Source organism: Palaemon carinicauda, chromosome 30, assembly GCF_036898095.1.
Source record: "Palaemon carinicauda isolate YSFRI2023 chromosome 30, ASM3689809v2, whole genome shotgun sequence".
Taxonomy (NCBI): domain Eukaryota; kingdom Metazoa; phylum Arthropoda; class Malacostraca; order Decapoda; family Palaemonidae; genus Palaemon; species Palaemon carinicauda.
The window spans coordinates 23,897,477-23,916,347 of record NC_090754.1 but is presented as its reverse complement, the minus strand read 5'-3'; the positions used below and the strand labels follow the sequence as shown (position 1 = coordinate 23,916,347).

Below are 18,871 nucleotides of genomic sequence, written 5' to 3'. Positions count from 1 at the left end.
TGTTGAACCAAAATAGAAAAAAAGTACAGTATACTGAATTAATAATAATAATGATAACAATAGTAATAATAACTCAAATGCAATAATAAAAATATTAATTCTTTATATTTCTTTTATCCCTCTAGTCGAGTGTTGATATGTGTATCACCTGATAACGGAGCATGACAGTATATTGACATTATGAAATGTTTCATCTTTTTTATTTGCTTGCAGTAAATGATATGATGTGGACTCAAATATCTTCAAGTTTTGAGAATCAGCAATAATATTTGTTTTCAATTATAAAGTTTGTGTGTTTAAGAACAAATCTTTTTAGCCATTCTTGGAAGAATTTATTTCACCGGTTAATTGAAGTAAACCATCATAACTAAGTAGATTATTAGATATTTATAGCTATAGATGTAGTTAAACATTGGTTTTAGTTGATTTCTTGGAAAATCTGAAGTTAATCTTTATTTTTTCATAATTTGTAGAAATTAGTATATTTGTGACTGCTGTTGCTTGGTTGTGAATTTTATTTCTTTTGCAGGTCTACTTTGTTGATTATGGAAATGTTGACACAGTCAAGGCATCTGAGCTAAGAATTGTTCCAAAAAGGTAATTATAATCCTTTCATCTCAAAATTTCAAATGTCTTTTTACAAATGTCTCCCCTTTTTTGGTAAGAACCGTTGCAAAATATTCGAGTCTAGATGATAATTGTTTCTTTTAAATAAACAAATACAGTGCACACACACACTCTCTCTCTCTCTCTCTCTCTCTCTCTCTCTCTCTCTCTCTCTCTCTCTCTCTCTCTCTCTCTCTCTCTCTCTCTCTCTCTCTCTCTCTCTATTGTATTCTAGATTACAATTATTTAAATAGTTAGCTGTATTTTTGTTTTAAAATTCATGTGTATTTTATCAATCAAAGTATTTTGGGTGGCGTCATCCAAAATAATCAAATGATTTGTTTGTTTTGTAAAGAAATGTTTTCCTCCATCTTATTTCTTTGATGAATTTTTTTTCTTTTTTCTAAAGAAGTCTATTTAAACATTATATAATATAAGAACATGACATGTCACCAGCTCTAATTTAAATTCTTCTTCAATTTGTGAAAAAATTACCCTGTTAAGAATAAAAAAGGGATGATAGCTCTGGTTGATTTACAAGCAACCTGAACCGGTTGCAGGTGAAGGGAAACTTCATATCCTGTTTAATAGTGGAGCTTCAAACTAGCAAATCAAAATTTGAGTTTATTATAACTGATGACATTTAATATCATCACCGGATGGTAATTCTTAAAAATTTGTTTATAAAAAAGGTGTAAATTATTTACTCAACAAATAAGGAAGTTACCGATTATTGTAAGTTTTATTTAAATTCTAATTTCTATATTTTTCTTTTTTTGAAATAACTATTATTATTATTATTATTATTATTTTTATTATTTTTATTATTATCAGCTAAGCTACAACCCTAGATGGAGAAGCAAGATGCTATAACCCCAAGGGCTCCAATAGGGAAAAATAGCACAGTGAGAAAAGGAAATAAAAAAATGACATAAGAAGTAATGAAAATTAAAATAAAATATTTTAAAAACATTAACAACATTGAAACATATATTTGATATACAGTATAAACTGTAAAAGGACTTATGTAAGCCTGTTTAACGTAAAAACTCTGCAAGTTTGAGTGAAGTTCTACTGATTCAGCTACCCAATTAGGAAGATCATTCCACAACTTGGTCACAGCTGGAATAAAACTGTGCAGTATTGAGCCTCATGATGGAGAAGGCCCGACTATTAGAATTAACTGCATACCTAGAATTACGAACAGGATGTAACTGTCCGGGAAGATCTAAATGTAAAGGACGGTCAGAATTATAAAAAATCTTATGCAACATGCATACTGAACTAATTGAATGACGGTGCCAGAGATTAATATCTTGATCAGGAATAAGAAATTTAATAGACTGTAAGTTCCTGTCCAAGTAAATGGATTTTGAGTGAAGCAAAGAATCTATTTTTGGGTGAGATAGCCATGACGTCCTGATGGAAGGTTCCTTCAGTAGCTTCCTGAGGGTATATATGACTACCGTAGATATTCCCAGAGAATTAAACTAAAGGTTTCACAGAATTCTAACTTCTGGCGCGAGTACCCATAAGGTTTCCCTTTAGGATATCGTATAATAACGGGACGTATGTTTGACACGCCACATAGCTGTCTGCACCCCACATAGCGTTTACGCTTCGAGGGGGAAGTGTGACAAGTATCAGGAGGAGCCGTTACAAAACTCTCCTCCTGCGTTGCTGTTATGGTACCTAGCGATGTAAACAAACGGCCGCCATAGCTGGCCGCCATCTTGGTTTACGTCACATCCGCTCGCTTCATTCCTGATTCTATCCAGCGTAACTGTCAGCCTCCATGATATAATAAGAAAGGGAGGGGCCTGACAGGCTAGAATAGAGAACGAGGGCGGGTCCATCAGGTCGTCATGGCTATCTCACCCAAAAATAGATTTTTCGCTTCGCTCAAAATCGGTTTTTTTCGGCTCAAGTCATGACGTCCTGATGGAAGTGTACCAGAGAATTAGTGTATCGTGGATTTTCTACGTTTAGGTAGTGCCTTCTACTTCAAACAATATTCCTTTGGTCTGAATACCTTAGAGACCGTGACATCTCCGTTACATGTCGCTACCAATGGCATAAACTATGACATGGCTTCCTGCCCCTCTGGCTGGCAGGGAAGTCCTGTTTGGACGATAGGAACATCTCGAAGTATCCTGATGAAGATAAACTCACCTGTATATAGGATCTTGTCGGTCTCGTAGACAGATCAGGAAAGTTAATTACTTGTGTAGGAACAAATATTTCACTTTTCTTAGGTGAGCTTATATCAGACAGGAGCAATATTATAACATGAATTATAATAAGGTTAAAATAGGGGCAAATAAAACTCAGTAACAGTAGTATATTTAATTTAGAGGGGTGAAATAAGACACATATGGTAGCGAAAATTCTATTTTATTCAAGAAAATATTCGCAATAATATGAAATAAGATAAATAATTTTAAATAAAATTATTGAATAATAAACATAGATTAATGACTACATAAGACAAGGGTGTGGAATCTGAAAGGGAAAACTTGTCATTACACACATGGGTTCCAAAGGAACTAAAAGTCTTTTAAGTCATAATACACTTCATGTCCGAATAAACATGTGGCACACGTGTTCAAATCTATGTTACTTCACCTTGTAGAAGAACAGTCTTTTGTGCCACTAAATGGCGCTTAAAATCACTGTATCGCACTATGGTCAACACAGGCACCCGTTGAGTTAGAGTCCCGAATTAACTCACTGTTCTACGCAGCACTAAGCAGCAGGTTTCAACACACTACCTGCGGCTACCACGAATCTATTTACTTTGTGCACCTGCTTCGCATAGTGTTTAAAGAACACTCTTGGGGATTTCCAGCCTGTGAAGGATCGAAGGCTTTCGAAATCCATTCCTTGGAAAAAGTTTAGGGAAGAGGCGACTTTTCTAGGATCATGACCTGCGGGTGTACTGTCAGGATCTGCTCTGCAAATAAAGTAGGTGATTTTCCCCCTTAGTTGTTTAAGTGACAAATCACTACCCGATGTTTCTCCTTTAAAGAGTTATCCTCCGCCAAAGTCTGAAGTTCTTCGAAGATAGACCTTTAGACTCTCCACTAGGCATAGAGAGACATCTTCCTTCAGAGAGCAGATTCTCCATGGGCCCCACTTAGTAGGGAGTTCATTCTTAGCGAGAAACGTTGGGTCAGGGAAGAGGGTAAGTTCCCCTATTTCGGCGAACTGTATCTGGCCCTTTTCCCTAGATAAAGCCACTATTTCACCGACTCGTGCTCCCGAGAAGATTCATTGTCCAGGCTTGAGGCAAAATGGAGCACCTTATCCAGAGACCAGGAGATGGGTCCCGGTTGGGGGTGCAGGACGGAGTCTAGCACGTGTCTTCGGAAGTTTGTTAAAGATTTTGTTGGACAGGTCTATCTGGAAGGCATACAGTAGTGGTCTTGTCAAGGCCGATTTTCAAGTGGAAATCGTGTTGGCTGCTGAGCCTTGTCCATGAAGGTGAACGAAGAAGGACATTCAGAAATCTATGGTTATTTCCGTAGGATTCTTTGACTAGACGAAGGATACCCACTTCTTCCAGTATGACTCTTATTGCCTTCTGGTAGACTTTATTTTGTATTCCTCTAAGAAGTCTAAACATTTCTTCGAGATTCCAAACCTTTTCTTCACGGCCAGGGAGAGAAAATCATGAGATGAAGGTCTCTGGTTTTCCTTGATGAAGCGAAGACAGTCGACTTCTGAACCTGCTGGGAGAGAACCGGGTTCGGCAGAGGGATCAGCTTGGGCTGTAGCTCCAGGACTAGAGGGAACCAGTTGCTCCGGGGCCACTTGGGACCCACTAGGGCTGCTGTTCCCTTGAAGGTTCTCAGTTTGGAGAGGACTTTCAGCAGAAGGTTGGGTGGAGGGAACAGGTAAATCTTGGACCATCTGTTCCAATCCAGGGACATGGCGTTCACCGCTTCCGCTTTGGGGTCCTCGTATGGAGTTACGTATAGAGGAAGTTGGTTGTTGTCGCTCGTCGCGAAGAGGTTGATCTGCAGTTCCAGGACTTGATGGGAGATAAGGAGAATGATTTTGCGTCTAGAGACCATTCCAACTCTATGGGGCTTGTCCTCGATAGAGCGTCCGCCGTCACATTGTGGAATCCTTGTAGGTGAACTGCTGAGAGGTGCCATTTCTTCCTGTCCGCTAGGCGGAAGATGGGTAACAGCACCTGGTTGAGTTGGGGCGATCGTGAGCCCTGACGGTGACCACAACGGCGCTGTCCAGAGTAAGACAGATGTGGATCGAAGGACGAGGAGACAGTTTCTTCAGAGTGAGAAGAACCACCATGGCCTCTAAGATGTTGATGTGAAATGTCTTGAATAGGGGAGACCATGTTCCTTGAAATTGTCGCTGGTGGGAGTGGCCTCCCCATCCTTCTAGCGAGGCATCCGTTTGGATGATGACCGACGGAGGTGGTGGTTGAAGAGGAACTGATCTTTTCATGTTCTTTGCCTCCGACCACGGCTTGAGGAGTGAGCAAAGCCTGGTTGGCAGAGGTCTCTTGAGATCTCTTCGAGTGATGGATGCGTTTCGTCTCCAGACTCCCGATGCATCTTTTAGCTGTGCTCGTAGCACTGGGTCTGTCACTGAGGCGAACTGTAGGGAGCCAAGCACTCGTTCCTGCTGTCGTCTTGAAATCCGTTTGGATTTTAGAAGTCTCTTGACAGATCCGGCTATTTCCTTCCTTTTCTTCAGGGGGATGGAAAGACGGTGTGACTGAAGATTCCAATGGATTCTCAACCATTGAAACTTCTGAGCTGGAGACAGTCGAGACTCTTTGGTGTTGATCTTGAAATCCAGATGCTCTAGGAACTGGGTCACTTTTCTGCAGGCACGCGAGCATTCTTCTGACGATGTCACCCAGACCAGCCAATCGTCTAGGTAAGCCATCACCTGGACGCCTTGAAGGCATAGCTGTTGGACGATCGTGTCTGCGAGCTTCGTGAAGATTCTTGGAGCCATGTTGAGTCCGAAGGGCATAGCCCTGAAGGCGTATTGTCTTCTTTGAAGCTTAAATCCTAGGTAGGAGGAAGCCTGGTGATTCATTGGAATGTGCCAGTATGCGTCCGCCAGGTCTATTGAGACCGTGTAAGCCGTAGGGCTCTTATCTGTTGAAGAGTCAGCATCTTGAATTTGTTGTTCGCAATGAACTTGTTGAGAGGGGACAAGTCCAGAATGACACTGAGTTTGTCTGAGTCTTTCTTGGGAACACAAAACAGTCTTCCCTGGAACCTGGTGAACTTCACCCTCTTGATCACCTTCTTGTTCAAGAGTTCTCGGACATATTCTTCCAGGAGGGGGGTTGAGGGTTGGAAGAATTGGTGGAAGACTGGAGGTGATTTTATCCAGCTCCACCCTAGTCCCTTCTTGACGATGCTGTGGGCCCAAGGATCGAAGGTCCAACGATCCTTGAAGAGGCGGAGTCTTCCTCCCACCGGAAGCACTTCATTGTTTCTGGTTTCCCGAGGGTTTACCACCTCGGCCGCTTGCTCCCCTTCCTCCTCTCCCTCTGGATGGACGACGAGAGGAGTCCTTGCCGGAGCCTCTACCTCTGGGGCGAAAGGTAGTGGATTGCCTTTCATAAGCTGGGGTGAAGACTGGTGACTGGGCCACCACCGGTTGAGGGACCAGCTGAAATGTTTGCTGTGGTTGAGCCACAAGATGGGGAGTATCGGGTGCTGGAAACTAGCGTTTGGCCTGACGCTGTTGGGGTCGGGGCTTGTTGAACTACTTCTTAGGCTGTGGACCTTCATCCTGAGAAGCTTTCCTCTTTCGGGACATGCCCCACTTATTGAGAAGGTTCCGATTCTCAGTGGCGGCTTTGTCCGCAATCTCTTTCACCAGGTCTACTGGAAAGAGGTATTTGCCCCAGATGTTGGAGGAGAGCAGTTTCCGGGGTTCATGTTTAACGGTAGCGTCCGTAAACACGAACTCTACCTACAGGCTCTTCGGGCCTTTATGAAGCTGTACAAGTCCTTCAACAAGGTTGCAAGGTGGGTCTTTGCAAGAACCATGTAGTGGTCCGGGACCCGAGTGTCCCCGGCCATTGTCTCAAGTTGTACTTGAAGAGAGAGAGAGGCGGCCAGCCTCTCTTTCGTGTCCTGTTCCCGACGCAAGAGGTAGTCGGTGAGCTTGGGTAGGTCTTCATTAAACTGACGTCCAGTGACGTCAGCCTCCAGCTTTCCAACCGTGAATGTAAGCTGGATGTCCTTCCAGCTTTTATCATCGGGAGGTAGGGCGAGGGAGAGAGACCTACATTCCTCCAATGTAGAGCAGGGTTTTCCTTACTCCACCGCCTTTAACACGGAATTCAGGGCCTTTTCCGCGAAGGGAAAACCATGGTGGGAGGAGCAAGGAAGGACGGGTGTTTCTTGCTCAGCGCCGGCATTTTGGAGTTGGTATATCCTCTGCTCTTGAGGCAGTCAGCCAGCACAGTTTGAGCCTTGGCGTGGTCAAACACTATGACCTCCTTAGGCTCGGTCTCCTCCTTGAAGACTGGTTCGGACTTGAGACGGATGTAACAGTCCGGGTAGGTGTCAAAGCTAGGGTAGAACTCCACCTCTTCAAGGGGGACGGCACCTAGCTTATCGTTGATGAAGATGCTTCCAGTCGTGATTGGCATGTGTTTTGCATGCCTCCAGGGATTGGTCACTGAGCAGGAGGGAAGATCCTTGACGGAGATCATCTTTGGCTGCTTCTTAAAGGTCATAAGCTCCCTCTTGAGGTCCGCATGCCCCTTGCGGAACTTCTCGTCCAGGAATGCCACCAGAGCTTGGATGGTATCCTGGGTGCCCGGTACCACAGGTATCGTGGTGGCAGATGTAGAGGGGACGGGTTCAGAGACCACGACGGAAGTCACGGAGGGCGCACGGGCGACCTCGTCCTCAGAATCGGGCTTCCACCTGATCCTCTTCCTCTTCTTGACCCTCGGTCATGAGGGTCCTTTCGGTGTTTTCGGACACATCCGACATCCTCTCCACCTCGTCGAGACGACACTCCTGGAGAGCGGCCGCAACATCCGGTTCGACCATTAGTTGGACGCAGGGGATCTCATCCTTAGGGATAACGGCATCAGGCATCAGCAGATGCCTTAGGGAAGAGCATGGATCTCGTCTTCTCACTTGGGAGATAGGGGCCCGTGGAGTTTTTCTGAAACCCGCGCACCCACTTGCGCAGTTTCTCTCGGGCGTTATCCCTAGCCTCTGCTGACGGAGGGTTGTCGAACGCCTCATCCAGCAGACCCTCGCAGACGTTACAGGCCTGCGGATCCCAGTAGCGAAGGTTCCCCTTCGTGACGGAACAACCGGCTTGAGTCCTGCACGCCAGGTGGCCGTAAAAGTTAGGGCGACGAACACCGCAGAAGGTGCTCTCACACTTCACATACTCCTCCAGTAAAAGAAAGAGGAAATGAGTATTAGGAAGTCAATACAAACATGACTTACATTAATCTTAGATTAGAATAAGTTAGTTTATTTATTAGATAAGATTCCAGTGTGTGTAGGCTTATGATAGGTAAGCCGGAAAGGAGGTAGGAAAGACACATATTTGTGCATCCCGCCCAGCCAATTGCCGTGACCCCATGCTGTAACTAATTCCAGAAGACCTTCATGGGCCTTAGGGGGAGGAAAAAACATCCATGATGGATGAGCCAAGCTTAGGCTTCCTCTAGGGAATTAGGTACAGTAAGAGGGGGAAGCTGAATTCATTCAGTGTATAAGAAAAAGGGGGGGGGGCGGATAAACTAGGCCCCCTTATCAGATTAGGTCCCGGCAAGAGACTGCACATGGAAGCGCAGAATATGCTGGAAAATTTTTACTGTACAACCATACATAATAGTTTTCAGCCTAGGGTATAACTATACCATAGGTGTACTGGCTATTATCCATAGCTGTACAATATTAGCTGCCGGCACGGGGCCGGCAAGAGGGAGGAGTGACTGTCCACTGTAACGCCAGGAATGGTGGCGCCGGCAGCCTGGCGGGATGCTGGAGGCTCAACTGGCGCCGGCAGGTCCCCATCAAGGATAGACCCTTCCCAGCCATCACTCTATGTGGCAGAGAGAGAGGGTGACACCTTAGGTTATGGCAGATCGCTTGCAAGCCGGCGACCCCCGGCAGCCGGCAGGCGGCCGACGACGGTAACCGACACTGACATCATTCAATGAGACAGGTAGGGCACCGAAGACTCTGATGGCTGGCGCCGGCAGAGTGGAGGCGGCAGTGGACCGGCACTAAGAGAGAGAGGGATATTATAGGAGGAGAGAGATGGAAGGGTAATACCCAGTACCCAATCCAGTCTTCCTCCGGAAGGAGTGTTCAAATGAAAGGGAGGGGTACTCCTTTTCATCCGGCGGCAGAGAGCCGGGAGTCGGCTATGTTGCCAGTGGCGGCCCAAGGGAGGGCCGAAGAACACTCAAGAATGGAGGTCCTCCGCCGGCAGACCGACCGACGAATGCTAACCCATAGTTCGACTATATGCGGGCAGCACAGCAGTACGGACCAACCAACGAAAGGACCGACCCGAACCGGCAACCCACCGAGAGAGAGAGGGATATTATAGGAGGAGAGAGAGGGAAGGGTAATAACCAGTACCCAATCCAATCTTCCTCCGGAAGGAGTGTTCAAATGAAAGGGAGGGGTACTCCTTTTCATCCGGCGGCAGAGAGCCGGGAGTCGGCTATGTTGCCAGTGGCGGCCCAAGGGAGGGCCGAAGAACACTCAAGAAGGGAGGTCCTCCGCCGGCAGACCGACCGACGAATGCTAACCCATAGTTCGACTATATGCGGGCAGCACAGCAGTACGGACCAACCAACGAAAGGACCGAGCCGAACCGGCAACCCACCGGCTCTTGGGGGAGTTGTAGGATGGCGGACAGGGGTGTGAAGGCCAAGCCAGCACCAAATGGATAGAGGGGGAGGGAAGAGGGTCCTGAGGGGGAGTGTAGGGGGGAGGCGTAGCTCCCACCGGCACTCCCAGGGGTAGGGATTCTGTTCAGGGCCAGCCTATCTAGGTAGGAAGAGTCCATTCTCCAGCCTAGGGTAGGTTAGCACCGAGTAGGTACACCGCTAATGTCCTGTCCTAAACTATAAAGAAGCAGAATCCCATGAACTGCCTAACCTGGGCTAGGTGAGCTAGTCTCCTAGACTAGGAAGGGCAGGGGGAGGACAAGTAGCTAGGCCACAGGGAGGACGGGACTTAACCCAACCAAGTGTGGACTAGGGGAAGGGCAGAGCCCCACCCCCTTCACCCTCCAGCAGGGACCAGAAGGAGAGTACATTCCCCTAATGGGGAGCTGGGGGCGAACGACTGGTACTCTGAGGTTCCGTCCCAAACTCAAAGCGCATGTACTATGGCAAGGAGTGGGGTAGGAAAAAAATCCTAGCCTAACCTTCCCCGAAAGCATATCGAGGTAGGGAGGGGTAGGATGTAGCCTAGGCTACCTCAGAGGGAGGAGATTACCTTAGGAAAGGTAACCGGGGAGGTAAGGGAGTATACTATAGCCCCAGCGTTAGGTTAGGGGCAAGGGAGACGACTACCAATATCACTGAAACCCATTGTATACTCCCTAGAAGGCGAAATAACATCTTTGCAATCACTGAATCTTGTTTGTATAAATGCCTATGTCTTCATTTATAAAATAACACTAGGAACACTTATTATATCATGCAAGAAGTAAACATGAACACTAGGCTAACGAGCCTAGGGGCTAGGCTAGCAATCTAGCATAGGGTAGGCTAACATAGTTGCCTAAATGAATACTAACGCATAATACAACTCCTAGCAATGAAGACTAAATAACTAATGAAGTTATTAGTTATAAGACCGGGAAGGTTGCTCTGGCTAACTAAATAAAGCATGCAAGGCGAGCAACAGCGTCGAAACATGATGCCTCTGGTCGGGGCACAGCTCAGCCACAAAACACAAGATTTAAAGATAAAAAATCGTTACTTTACGGCTAGAGCTTATTTATACAATACAAGAATATGGTACTCAACTTTCCAGAAGAAGGCGAGGCTGAAGATTGCGACATGATGCGATAAAATAGCGAACACTGGGAAAAAACACACTGTCAGGAACGCTACAGATACAGGAATGAAGCGCACGTATGTGTCGTAAACCAAGATGGCGGCCAACTATGGCGGCCGTTTGTTTACATCGCTAGGTACCGTAACAGTAACGCAGGAGAGTTTTGTAACGGCTCCTCCTGATACTTGTCACACTTCCACCTCGAAGCGTAAACGCTATGTGGGGTGCAGATAGCTATGTGGTGTGTCAGGCATACGTCCCTTGTTATTATACGATATCCTAAAGGGAAACCTTATGGGTACTCGCGCCAAAGTTAGAATTCTGTGAAACCTTTAGTTTAATTCTCTGGGAATATCTACTGTAGTCATATATACCCTCAGGAAGCTACTGAAGGAACCTTCCATCAGGACGTCATGGCTTGAGCCCAAAAATTAAGATTAGAATCAGCAGCTGAAGACCAGACCAGACAACAATACTCGAAGCAAAGTAAAATGAAAGAATTAAAACACTTCTTCAGAATAGATTGATCACCAAAAATCTTGAAAGACTTCTCAGTAGGCCAATTATTTGTGCAATTAAAGAAGACAGACCTAATGTGTTTCTCAATAGTAAATTTGCTGTCGAGAGTCGCACCTAAAATTTTAAGAGAGTCATACAAAGTAAAAGAAACATTATCAATGCTGTGATCCAGATGTTGAGGAGCCATGGTCCTTGACCTACTTTCAATCATACTTTGAGTTTTGTTAGGATTCAACTTCATACCCCATAATTTGCACCATGCACTAATTTTAGCTAAATCTCTATTAAGGGATTCAGCTACCCCATATCTACATTCAGGGGATGGAATTGATGCAAAGAGAGTAGCATCATCTGCATATGCAACAAGCTTGTTTTCTAGACCAAACTATATTACAACACCTGCAGATACATGCACTCTGGTTGGCCCTCCTCAGTATCAGGGGCTTTGGATCCAAAAATCTGAGGAAAGTTACTGTCAGAAGCGTCTCGTCTACCCTTACCTAGAGGAAAGTGGCTACTGAACAATGACAGCCCAGTAACCCCTTGCGTGAAGAAGAATTGTTTGCTAAGCTCAGTGTTGTCTGGTGTATGAGGACAGAGGAGAATATGTAAAGAATATGCCAGACTATTCGATGTGTGTTTACGCAAAGGGAAAATGAACTGTAACCAGAGAGAAGGGTCCAATTTAGTGCTGTCTGGCGAGTCAAAGGACCCCATAACTCTATAGCGGTAATATCTCAATGGGTGGCTAGTGCCTGGCCAACCTACTACTACGAGGAACTTCCTCTTACCTGAGGATGAGTCTCCCATGTAAAGGATGAAAGTTTGTATTTGTGTAGGAACAAATGACAAATTTATAAGATTAGTATTTTTCATAACCATGCAAACCTGAGTCCTTTTCTTAAACTTTCCCGCCATCACATACCCCCTAGACTAAGTCCTGCTTTCAATCAGGGTGACTGCTTAGTGGGCAAACAGGGTGGTGGGGCTTCCCTGCTCCAAACCTGTGTACACCTAGTTATAAGAGTTTAACAGCTTCGCTAATATCTATCCTTAATAATTTCTACTCTCCCATTCTTGTAATATGCTGCTAACATTCCAACACTCAGTATAAAGAGTAAGATTTAGCCTTTCAGCTTTGTTGCATGAGGCATTAAAATTGTAATTTTGTTTAGTGATACTGATTATGGAAATTCTTAATGGCACATTTACGTTAATTATTTTTTCTTTCAGTATTCAAGGAATTCCAATGTTAGCAGTCGAATGTATGCTAGCTGAAATTAAACCGATATCAAAGTCTACTACAGCAGTATGGGATGAGAGAGCCAGTTTATGGTTAAAAAACCGGACTCTCAATCAGGATTTTATTGCTCAGGTGGGTCACAAAGTCAAGTTCACAACATCATTACTCATTTTTGATAACTTACAGTATATTCTCATGGCCAAATTCCTACTATTTATTGCTTAATTATGGATAAATCATCACAAAATCAGCTAATTCATACACCTATTTAGAACACTCATAAGTGGTACATCCTAATACCCTACACATGCTGCGCCATTCTACTGTATCCATCATACAATTGCGTGCTTTTTAGATATCAAGCCCCTTACGCTACAATACCTCTTTCACTCCATGTATCCAATTCTGTTTTCCTCTCCTTTCTTGATTATATGAACATCCCATAGCTATTTTCATCCCTTCTTTTGTTCAAATTGTCTCAATTTCTGTGACTCATTCTTACATACAGTATACCCACTAACCTTTTTACTACTCCCAGACTCCCCATTTTGCACCCTTGGAATATTTCCATATAATGTACAGGTTATCATGATAGCAGTTCATTTCAACAGCTTCATCATTTTTTCTTTTATTTGTGTTCAGCTTTCCTATTTCACTTTCCTAAAGGAGAGTTGGCTCAATAATCTCTAAATACATTCCATCCTGGCGTTAATTAACAATTGAAGTACGCTTTCAATATTTTGCATATACCTAAATATCTTATTTCATCTTATTTTAGGCACACTCTTGTCTCATCCTACCATCTTCAATATATTTAATCCTGAATATTTGATTTCCAAGCATTTCCATTCTTTTACCATCCATGTTAACATTCATTACTCCATCTTTTGGTTTCAGTTTACATAGTACTTGTACTCATATTTACTCTGAAATTTTTCCTCTTAAGAACACTCAAACTTTTTCATTTTCTATAGTATATATTTTCAATCTTCAATTAGTACAGTCAACATTACATGCTATTCAAAGAATTAATATTTCTAAATGTCCATATGTTTTGCTTGTTTACTCATTAAGTAATCAGTTATGAAATTGTTTTGAAGTGGTAACCAACTACCTATGTAGATTAATAGAGAGATTTCTTTGTAAATACATTCCGTCAGTTGTACAGGAGCATCTTATGGGAAGAATGTACAGTGTCTAGTTTTGAAGTCATTCTCTGAAATATTAAACATTGTGCTGTAAGTATGGTTTATTCTGCTGCAGAAATTATCGTAATCAAAGGTAATTATAAATTAAGATTTTATTTACATGATGATAAAGCAACTGGAACAATTAACAGAGTTATTGGCTAGACAAGTTGATATGGCTTAGAAAAGGGAATAATGTATAGCTGCAGTGTTAGGATAGTTAGTGTGCAAAATGGAAATGTCTACAAACTCCATGAAGAAAGTAAACGGATTTTGAGCGAAGTGAAAAATCTATTTTTGGTGAGATAGCCATGTCGTCCTGATGGAAGGTTCCTTTAAGTAGCTTCCTAGGGTATATTTGACTACAGTGATATTCCCAGAGAATTTAATTTAAGGTCTCCAGAATTCTAACTCCTGGCACGAATATCCTTAAAGTTTCCTTTTAGGATATCACATAATATCAGGGGACGTATTCTTGACACGCCACATAGCAATCTGCAACCCGCAAAGCGTTTACGCTTCGAGGGGGAAGTGTTAAAATGAAAGAGGAGCCGTTATAAAGTTCTCCTTCCTCCGTTACTGTTTGAGTACTCAGATGGCGCCATAATCGTCGGCCATCTTTATTCCTTGTAGCGTTAAGCCGGTACTTATAGATACAGTAATATCGGGAGGGATTCTGCCAAGGCCTTTCATAGAAAGGAGGGCAGGTCCATTAGGACGACATGGCTATCTCACCCAAAAATAGATTTTTTCGCTTCGCTCAAAATCCGTTTTTTGGGCTCAGGCCATGTCGTCCTGATGGAAGTTTACCAGAGCATTAATGTATACGTGGATTTCCCAGTTGTGCCTTAGACCTCATGACAATGTTTCCTTGGTCATTTAGACCTATGAGACCTATGACATTACCGTTATATGTCATTTCTTCTAATCATATACTATGTTAGTGCTTCCTTCCCCCTACAGGGAAGAGTCGAACTAGACTCGGGAAAAGTCTCGAAGTTGCATATTTCATATGACCCACCTAGCATTCAAAAAGGACATGCAGGTCTCACTGTATGCCTTTAGCCAAAGTTGTATTTATAATATGAACACAGGTTCATGTCAGCCACCATAGCATCTGAGGTATAGCAGTCCAGTTGTATACCGCAACAGACAAGTTTGTATCATGTATTGGAACAAGTTACTTCTAGCTAGAAAGGTTTGTACACATATAGGAACAAAGTTACTAACTTTGTTTGATGTAGTTATGCAGAATAAAAAGTGATGAAATGAATGTTCACACATAACTTTATTAAAATGTTTAGGGCAAAATAAGACGCACAAAACAATTAATCATTTATTGTCAAAATAAATAGAAATTCAGCATACATTTATAATAACATATAAATGTAAGTGGAATAGGATTTAATAACATAGACAAGACATAATAAATCAGAAATGCTTGTTTTACCTGAAAACAAAAACTGCCACTTCACATGAAAATTTTTGTAAATTTTAATAAATTTTCTAATTTCTTTCTGAGAAGTCTGTCTATTTACACTTGTGTAACAAACACATGGTACTTAGTGTTTAGTCTATGTTTCATCACCTTTGTACACTGGAACAGTCCATAATGTCACCATGATGACATTTCACTTACCATGTTGCACTATAATGTGCCAACATGTACACCCTTTAGAATTAAAGTCCCACATAATTCACTGTTCCTCGCAGCACTAAGCGACAGGTTTTAGTACACTACCTGCCACTACCACGAATTGTTTTAATTCTTGCACTTGCTTCGCGTAGTGTTTGAAAAACACTGGATGACTTCCATCTAGTAAACGAGCGAAGGCTCTCGAAATCCATAAGCTGGAAAAAATTTAACGAAGAAGCAATTTTCCTAGGATCATGACCTGCTGGTGTATTGTCAGGATCCGCTCTGCGAATGAAGTAGGTGATCTTTGCCCTTAGTTGTTTCAAGGATAAGTTTGAGCCCGATGTTTCTCCTTTAAAGAGCTGTCCTCCCCTGAAGTCTGAAGTTCTGCGAAGATAGACCTTTAGACTCTCCACTGGACACAGCGAGACATCTTCCTTCAGAGGGCAGATTCTCCAGGGACCCCACCTCTTAGTGGGTAGCTCATTCTTGGCTATAAACATTGGGTCGGGAAAGAGATTTAGCTCTCCCGTTTCAGCAAACTGGATATGGCCTTCTTCCCTAGACAAGGCCACTATCTCACTAATCCTAGTTCCTGAGAATAGAGCAAACAAGAATATAACTTTTTGAGTCAAATCTTTCAAAGAGCAAGCATCGTTGTCCAAACTTGAAGCAAAATGTAGTACCGTATCCAAAGACCATGAGCTGGGCCTTGGGGGTGCTGTAGTCCTGAGCCTGGCACAGGCCTTAAGGATTTTGTTAAAAATCTCATTAGACAAGTCTACCTGGAAAGCATAAAGCAAAGGTCTAGTCAAGGCAGATTTACACGTAGTTATCGTGTTGGCTGCTAAACCTTCTTCATGAAGGTGAATAAAGAAAGACAAGCAGAAATCCATTGAGATTTCCTTTGGATTTCTTGCCTTGACAAAGGCCACCCACTTCTTCCAAGATGACCCGTATTGCCTTCTGGTAGATTTTGACTTATATTCCTCTAAGAAGTCTATACTTTCTTTCGAGATCCCAAACCTGTTCTTTACTGCTAGGGAGAGAAAATCATGAGATGAAGGTCTCGGGTTTTCTGTAATGAAGCGAAGACAGTCGACTTCTGTACTTGAGACAGAACTGGGTCTGGCAGATTTATCAGCCTTGGCTGTAATTTCAAAATCAAGGGGAACCAGTTGTTGAGGACCTTCATCAGCAGGTTGGGTGGAGGGAACAGGTAAACCCTGGTCCAATTGTTCTAGTTGAGGGACATGGCTTCCACTGCTTCCGCTAGAGTGTCCTCGTATGGAGCCACGTATCGAGGAAGTTTCTTGTCGTCGCTCGTTGCGAAGAGGTCGATCTGCAGTTCTGGGACTTGATGTAAGATGAAGGAGAATGATCTTGCGTCTAGGGACCATTCTGACTCTATCGGAGTTATCCTGGATAGAGCATCCGCTGTCACATTGCGGAACTGCTGACAAGTGCCATATCTTCTTTTCCGCCAAACGGAAGATGGCCAACATCACTTGGTTGAGTTGAGGCGATCTCGAGCCTTGACGATTCACACATCTCATTACCACCTCGCAGTTCAGAATCAGTCTTATGTGGACTGAAGGACGAGGGGATAATTTCTTCAGTGTGAGGAAGACTGCCATGGCCTCCAAAATGTTGATATGGAAGGTCTTGAATAGAGGGGACCAAGTTCCTTGAGCTCCGCGTTGATGAGAGTGACCTCCCCATCCTTCCAAGGATGCATCCGTGTGGATGACGACTGAGGGTGGAGGAGGTTGTAGAGGTGTTGACCTCTTGAAGTTTCTGGCCTCCGACCATGGCTTGAGAAGTGATCGTAGCCGAATCAGCAATGGTCTTCTTAGATCTCTTCGAGCGTTTGATGCGTATCTTCTCCAGACTCCTGATGCATGTTTTTGCTGTGCTCTTAGCACTGGGTCTGTCACTGATGCAAACTGGAGGGAGCCCAGCACTCTCTCCTGTTGGCGTCTTGAAATCCTGTCGGATTTTAGAAGTCTCTTGACAGATCCTGCTATCTCTCTCCTCTTTTTTAATGGAATGGAGAGACGATGTGACTGTAAGTCCCAATGTATGCCTAGCCATTGGAATTTCTGAGCTGGAGATAGTCGAGACTTTTTGGTGTTGATCTTGAATCCTAGATGTTCCAGGAACTGGATCACTTTCTTGGATGCTTGCATGCATTTCGGCTCAGATGCTGCCCACACCAGCCAATCGTCCAGATAGGATACCACTTGGACACCTTGTAGGCGTAGTTGTTGAACGACTGCTTTTGCAAGCTTCATGAAGATCCTTGGGGCTATGTTTAGTCCGAAGGGCATGGCTCTGAAAGTGTACTTTCTTTTTTGTAGCCTGAATCCTAGGTAGGAGGAGAGTTGGTGATTGATCGGAATGTGCCAATAGGCATCTGCCATGTCTATGGAGACTGTATGCCCTTTTGGGCAACAGGGCCCTTATGTGTTGAAGGGTCAGCATCTTGAACTTGTCGTTCTCTATAAACTTGTTGAGTGGTGACAAATCCAGAATGACTCTGAGTTTTTCTGAGTCCTTCTTGGGAACACAAAAGAGCCTTCCTTGGAATTTGATGGACTTTGCCCTCTTTATCACCCGTTTGCTCAAGAACTCTCGGGTATATTCTTCCAGAACTAGGGTGGAGTGTTGGAAGAACTGAAGAAATGATGGTGGAGCTGTCTTCCAGCTCCAACCTAGTCCGTTCTTGATTATGCTGTGGGCCCAGGGATCGAAGGTCCAACGATCCCAGAAGAGTCGGAGTCTTCCTCCTACCAGAAGCATCTCATTGCTTCTGGTTTCCGGAGGGCTTGCCTCCTCGACCATGTGCTCCCCTACCCCCTCTTCCTCTCGAGGGACGTCTAGAGGAATCTCTGGTGACTGAGTCACCACTTGCTTGGGTACCATCTGGTAGGTGGGTTGGGGCTGTGGCACCATCTGTGGCACCGCGGTCACGGGAAGTTGTCTAGCAGGGCGAGCTGGCACTCTTGGCCTCTTTGTCTTCCTCTTTGGTTGGGGACCCTCATCCGGAGAAGACTTCCTCTTAGCCGACATGCCTCACTTCTGGGGAAGATTTCTATTCTCCGTGGCGGCCTTGTTGACTATTTCTTTGTCCAGATCGTTTGGAAATAGGTCTTTCCCCCCAGATATTGGAAGATATTAACTTCCTGGGCTCATGTTTGACTGCAGCCGAGGCAAACACGAACTCTCTACAAGCCCTTCTTGCCCTAACAAAGCTGTAGAAGTCTTTAGTTAGGGTTGCCAAATGTGTTTTGGCCATGACCATGAACATATCCGGGGGGCTCTGTTCACTAGCCATTGCCTCCATGGACACCTGGAGAGACAGAAGGGCAGCAAGCCTCTCCTTTGTGTCTTGTTCCCTGCGTAGGAGAAACTCAGACAACTTGGAGAGGTTTTCGCTGAACTGACATCCAGCGATATCAGCCTCCAACTTCCTGACTGAGAAGGTAAGTTGAATATCCTTTCAGTCTTTGTCATCCGTTGGCAAGGCTAGGGAGAGGGGCCTACACTCCTCCAGTGTAGGGCAAGATTTCCCAGCTTCCACTGCCTTAATCACTGCCTTAAATGACTTTTCCACAAAGGGGAA

At 44.1% G+C, this 18,871-nt stretch overlaps 1 protein-coding gene across 1 annotated transcript in view; it reads left to right on the top strand.

The window, feature by feature from the left end:
- Nucleotides 1-18,871, top strand: part of LOC137623430 (ATP-dependent RNA helicase TDRD9-like) — a 266,190-nt gene that overhangs the window by 176,428 nt on the left and 70,891 nt on the right. The window contains exons 10-11 of the mRNA XM_068354264.1: nt 530-597; nt 12,414-12,555. Of these exons, the coding sequence (XP_068210365.1) occupies nt 530-597; nt 12,414-12,555 (210 nt within the window). The remainder of the gene's footprint in view (nt 1-529; nt 598-12,413; nt 12,556-18,871) is intronic.